A 6,444-nucleotide genomic window follows, 5' to 3' on the forward strand; every position below is an offset into this window, starting at 1 on the left:
GTGTGAAGATCCATATTGCTTTTTATGGAGATTGTGTGAAATTTAACGAATTCAAATCTTAATACGTTTCAAAATCTGTACGTATTTAGTGGTATTAATATTTAATAATTGATTATTTTTGCTCAACAGCCAGATAATCCACTCTGTTTGAGGGGAATTAAAAGCTTTGTTTGTGAATTTTCGTTAAACAAAAGGAACTCAAAGCTTAATACGTAAATTAAATGTATGAGACAAAAAATCATTTAAATTAGTGAAGGTTTCAGCAAACAGTCGTCCACAAAAAGAAAATTTAACAATGTCTGAACAAACTCCAAACTATGAAGAGCTTGGGCAGCCTTTAAAAAATTACCCTTAGAATTTAGACTCAGTGATCTGCAGAATATTGTTAGAGTCTATCATCTCCCTCTATTTTCATGTTGGAAACTGCAACCATGTAAACAGGATGACGATATAATCAATTAAGTTAAATTTGAAGAGTATTTTGCCAAGTTCAAAGAACAAGGAGAACAAGACTTAAATCCAACACACTCCACTGATTACGTAAAACCAACCCCTAATGGCGATCCTGAAAAACCAGAAGCACCTCAAGGACCAATGATACCCAGCCAGATTATATGAACGCCTTTACGCAACTGCAAAATTTAACCAAATACAGATTGCAGGATTTAAGGGATATAGTGAGTCAGAACAGACTTCCATATCATGTTGGAAACTGTAATGAACCGTATCGGTTGAATACAGATACAATGAATTGAAGAAATGGTTGAATGAATGGATTATTAACTATTCCAATGAGAACAACAGTGAAGAAGATGATAGTGATTACGTATATCAATCTGATGAGGACGATGATGAGTCTGCTGTTGGATTGGTAACAGAAGAACCAACTAACCAATGACAGACTATTCAGAAATGTTAATTGAGATTGTGAACTCCATGTTAAGCACTTCACAATTCTTTGATTATTATAGATACAAAGAAGTATTGTCCTTGAAGAAAGTGAATGGATGGAAAGATGGCCACTGTTATTGATTTATATTGGGAAATGCAGAATTCTTCTCTCCAAACTTTACCAAAGAGGAAAGATCCATTCACACAGCTGTTGAACATTGCTTCAATTAATTCCACTGTTAGGTTAATTTTGAACAAAGTCAAAACTGAGAGATATAAGCTCGATGATGTTTCCGCAATGACCAAGTCTCGCCTTTACAGGAACAGCAACGTCATCTACATGTGGATGTATATTGGTATTCTCAACAATTCCATAGAAAATGTTATGTTGGTCAGGCAAAAGATTTGAACGAACGTACCAACGAGCATATCCAGGAAGCCTTTGCTCAACCATCCGGTTGCAGAAAGTTGAATTGGGCCATTAGAAAATCTTCCCCTCGTGATTGGCTTATTATTGTCTTGGAAAATGTTGAGAACGCTACCATGATGAACGAAAGAGAAAAGTTTTATATCCGCCATCACAATACAAAGGCCGAGGGTTTTAATCTTAAATAACCTTATCCGGGTCCTTTCTATGAGAACATTTGGAATTTCTGAAAATTAAAGGGTGTTGTAGGTTTTGTGATGTAATGGTAAAACATTGAATTTTTGGAACGATGTAATTTTCATTGTTGGAGTTAGCCACAACTCCTTAACAATGCTCAATAGTCTGGTGTAAATATATTTCTGTGATCAAATGCTAATGCCCATCCAATGTTCTTCAGGGTCAATAGATCATTTCAAACCAACTAATCAAGTGTTCGTTAGATTGAAAAGATTTACTTCATTTCCCCAATACAAGCATTCTCTTTGCCCTCAATTTTGATAGCAGCATTCGTGGTTTTGATGACCTTTGATAATTTTTGCAACAACTGATTACCTTCGAGATGTTACTACCTTGATCTTGTTGCTGATTAAGAGTGGGTGGCGTCGAATTAATCGTCATGGCCTCTCGTTTTCTCTTATTATTATTCACAGCATTGTTAGAAGGACTAAGCAAAGTGGGTGAATCTGGTGACGACGCTGCCAATAATGAATTTGGAATATTGGAAAGTATGTTTCGACTTCTCTCACTGAGCGCTTTCTTTTTCTCCTGTTCTTGTCGAATCAAGTTACCCAATGCAGGTGATCGTGGAATGTTACAACTGTTTGTCTTTTCATTAAATGTTTTATCGCGAAGAGTGTCAATCAAATCTTCAATTTTTGTGGAATCGGTCAAATATAACATGTCCTTAAACGCACAAGTTTTGTTTTCAACCATTTCTGATATCAATTTTTCCAAAGTGGACAGAGAATATAAAAGTGCTGTAATGTGTGAATATCTTTCACATAACAAGTAAATTTTTGTTGCATCTCCACACTTTTTCGTGTTAATCAATTCATCAAACTGAACTTGAGCTTGTCGTAAATAATCCACACACACTCGTAATTGTTTTAACATTTCTTCCACTTTGGCAATTTGAATTTCTCCAACATCCTTATATCCTGTCACATAGGTCAAGAATAAAATTCCCATGCAGAAAATGTCCTTTTCGATGGCTGATTTTCGTGTATGTGGTTCCAATGGAAGTGGCTTGTAAATGAATGGTCCACGTGGGAGGCTGATCATTCGTTGCTCCGTCTTGATGTCTGGCTCGTAGATGGTGTTTGTTGTCATGGTGCTGGAAGTGAGTAGTGATGGTTGTATGTTTGTAATTTCATCGTTTTGGACACAATCGATGCCACTGTCCTTACTCGAAGAAGTCAATTTTTCATTATTACAGCTATGAGAGTTTGTGAATGCACGAAAGGCAAGTCCTGCAGTAGAGGTACTACTGCTAAAGCTTCTATTTCTTTGATGAGCCATGTTCAATGCAGAAGATGAAGAGCTTGCACTAATACTACTGTTACTTCTCACGCGCTGAAGTAGTCCATGATTTTGTTTGGGAGAGATGGGCTCTACTGAGAGCACACGAAATCGAATGTTAAATTTGAAGAGCATATGAGAAAGTGACACATTCACTGTTCGATGACAATAATTGAGCAGCGAGAACATGGGTAAAATAATTTCATGTGTTAATTTTTCCATTCGTTTCAATAAGGTATAAAATGGTTTGTCTTGTTTCAATGCCGCATAGTAATCTAATTGTTCTTTTTGAAGGCCTTTTCTTGCTGTTTTATCAAATAGTGCAATTTTGCAAAGTCTACATTTTGAATGTCAAAATTCCATTCATTCACACGTGTAAGTATAAATATAATGGCAAATGAACAATTCATTACAATTTGTAAATAAAAAAAACCAAATTTGGATCAACACAAACTCACCCCAAGATATCCTTCGCCACAGTGAAATGATCACCTGAAAAGGATCTACAGGTACAATTCTTGAAAACCTCCACTTGTAGATTTTCAGATGAACGAATCGATTTCTCAATACCTCCAAAAGTTGCCATAATATTCGCAACGGCAGCCTTATGATTGGTCATCTTGACATATTCTTCACAAAATGTTTTCAAATTGACTTCTGAACAATTAAAGACTTGATGTTGGAAGAGTAATTGGGAAGAATCTAATGATTGTTGTTGTTGTAGATTACTATTCGTACGGATGGATGGTTCCGTTTCTTCCTCAAAAGCTACAAAGGAAGAAGAAGAAGGCTTTTGATGAGAAGATACCCTAAGGGAAGATTCTGTTGGTAATTGAGGTTTGGAATGAATACTACTTCCTTTCCAAGTAATTCGTACCATCACGTACATGAAATCATTCCATGAAGAACAAGTAGTAGTAGACCCACTATTCATTAGCATGGAATCGGTAAGGTAAACTTGAGCCTCAGAAGCAAGCCTTTTCGTGTCCAATTCGAAAAACAAGCAAATAACTTGAGAACCATCATCATACATCATGGAGAAACCCTTAGGACACGATGGTAAGCCATTACTTGTATTGGTGTTGTTGTTGCTGTTTGGATTGAGGTTTGTTGGACTTGAACCCGATGAAGAGGCTGATGACGATGAAATATTTACATTTCCAACCAATGATGATGATGAGAAATTAGTATTAGAAGCCTGTGGTGGTGGTTGCTGTTGAGAGGAAGGTTGAGAATAATAGAGAGTCTCCCGAAACAAGCAATACACATGCCGAAAGAGAAGACTCGTATCTGATCGATAATGTAAAGAAGAAGAGCCATCCTCACCATGATGATGGTTGAGATAATTCTTGACAAAATCCTTGACGTTATGTATAGGAATGACTTGTGTAAGACGAGGAGGAAGAGAAGAAGAAGAAGGGGTTGAGGTCATTGTCTTTATCGATGATGGTGTGGTCGATGATGATGTGCATGGAGAAGAGGATGAATGACCATTCTTATTCATACTCATGTGCGTGAAATTCAAATATTTGTTTTTTTTTAAAGTTTCATTGGGTTTTGGCGGGTTTCGGAACTCGCTCATGATCTTGACAATTTGGGAGAACCACAGAAAGTGCAATTATTATCCTTAAACGTGATCTTACAAGTATCGTAAGCTGGGCAAAACTCTGCTTGAAAAGATTGGTATTAGTTGAATATAATGAGAGACTTAAGGTGACAGAAGGTTTTGATAATTTATTAGCAAAAAAAATGAATCATCAAAACGTAACGATTATTCTTCATGATTTAATTCGAATTTCAGGAAACAACTACCAAGATGATCAATTACAGGGTATTCCGAATATTCTTTCTAAATTTTATAACAAGATGCGCAATTTTAAAAAGAAAGTTCCGTTCTCCTTAAATTTTGAATTTGTTGCTTCTATCAAAGCCAAGGATGTAGTTGATGTGAGGATTTCTCATTCCTGTAATTGTATTTTAGGACTATGTAATAATGAGCAGGACGATGACTTTTTCATCTTTGATTTGAATACTCATGAACTTGTGCGAAAGTTTTCAACAATAGGACGTCCTTCTTATTTTGATATTGAAGAAAATTATGATGGAAATGGTCACGATGCTGTGGTATATGGTGGCAGCAATGGCGTTGTAAAGCATGATTTAAACAAGTTGTTAGATGGTCATGACGTTCATGATTATATTTGGCAAGTACCAGAGATTAAAAATTCTCGTGGAATTGTGAGTACCAAGCATGAGACGACAAACACCATCTATGTGAGCTATGAAGATACTTGTAATTGCATTGCTGCTCTCAATTCAAGAACTGGTGAAATACTGTTCAAGATGGGAAAAGATTTTAGTAACAATTTTCAGTTGGAATTAGCATCTGGTTTGGAGATGAGTAATACTAATGATGTGTTATTTGTTTCTGATTGTAATATGAAAAGGATTCACAAACTTAGCCGTTCACATTGCCACTCTGATTTGCAAACAAACACCCATACTGAAACACACTCATGGAGATCAGAGTGCATCTTTGAAGATGCCGGAATTAAATATCCTGATGGATTGGTATTTGATAGTGTGTCACGACATGTTTTGGTATGTGACAGCGTGAAGGGTGGCATTATTGTTTATCAAGAAAATGGCAAGTTTGTCAAGTTTGTTAGATCCAGCGAAGAGGACTCGCATGAGCTCAATGGACCAACAGGGTTATGTTTGGATGAACAAACAGGTTTTCTGTATGTGGCTGACGAATCAAATCACATTCAAATATTCCAATGAGAAGTTGAATATTGAAAAATGTTAATTGTGTGTTTGTCACGATTTGAAAATTGAAACACTCACAAGATGGAGCAGATTTTCAAACGTTTAGAGTTGTATTTCAATTTTACAATAGTTGCGGCCTTAACCCACCGCTCTTTTTCCTAATTTCTTGAATACTTGAAGGTCATTAGAATAGTGTTCGCGAATACAATAAATATCGTTTTTGAGTGTTCAAAATGAACAAAACTGTTATGAGATTACAAATAATTAATACACAATTAAAAATTAAAGAGGGTTGCAACGACTGTCTTTGCTCGAAAAATCGAAAGAGCACAAAATGACAACATTTCCTAGAACTCAAAAATTAAGCCACCCTCGACGTTCAGTGTTGTCAAAACTATTGAAGAGACAATATTGCAGCAACAAGAGAACTCTGAGAAGATTTAAATTGAAACAAATGTCTGAAGCGGAGGTTGTTGTCAAGGACTGGAAAAGAGATACAGAGGTTGAGAAAATCGTGAAGAGATTTCAAAAGTCCACCCAACTTCAAAGCAATACCAGTGCACAAGGGAAAACGTTATATATCGTAAAATTGTTGATGACGGATACGAGTACTTGTATGTCGGCGCCACTAGAAATGTGGATAAAAGAAAGGATTTTTTCGAAAAAGTGAAGCCTCTTTGTAGATCATGCTCTCTCTATTGTTTCAAAAGGGCCAAAATTGTTACGTTCTACCGTGTAAACAAATATTATCTCGATTTCGAGGAGGCTGAGAATCAGTTAATTTGTGCCGCTTGGGAAGAACAGCCAACTCGAATTTTAAACAAAAATCTAAATAAAAA

At 36.1% G+C, this 6,444-nt stretch overlaps 2 protein-coding genes across 2 annotated transcripts; one reads left to right on the forward strand and one right to left on the reverse strand.

Annotated features, from left to right (window-relative positions):
• Positions 1-1,774: 1,774 nt before the first annotated feature.
• Positions 1,775-4,346, reverse strand: C9374_007596 (uncharacterized protein; the record flags this gene model as incomplete). Its single annotated transcript, XM_044697578.1, has 2 exons — positions 1,775-3,173; positions 3,295-4,346. The coding sequence occupies 2 exons, from the start codon at positions 4,344-4,346 to the stop codon at positions 1,775-1,777; spliced, it is 2,451 nt and encodes an 816-aa protein (XP_044546220.1).
• Positions 4,347-4,585: 239 nt separating this feature from the next.
• Positions 4,586-5,620, forward strand: C9374_007597 (uncharacterized protein; the record flags this gene model as incomplete). The annotated part of the gene is made up of 1 exon (XM_044697579.1): positions 4,586-5,620. One exon carries the CDS (start codon positions 4,586-4,588, stop codon positions 5,618-5,620), a length of 1,035 nt encoding a protein of 344 aa, XP_044546221.1.
• Between the last annotated feature and the right edge of the window lie 824 nt (positions 5,621-6,444).

Source organism: Naegleria lovaniensis, assembly GCF_003324165.1.
Source record: "Naegleria lovaniensis strain ATCC 30569 chromosome Unknown tig030, whole genome shotgun sequence".
NCBI lineage: Eukaryota > Heterolobosea > Eutetramitea > Acrasida > Naegleriidae > Naegleria > Naegleria lovaniensis.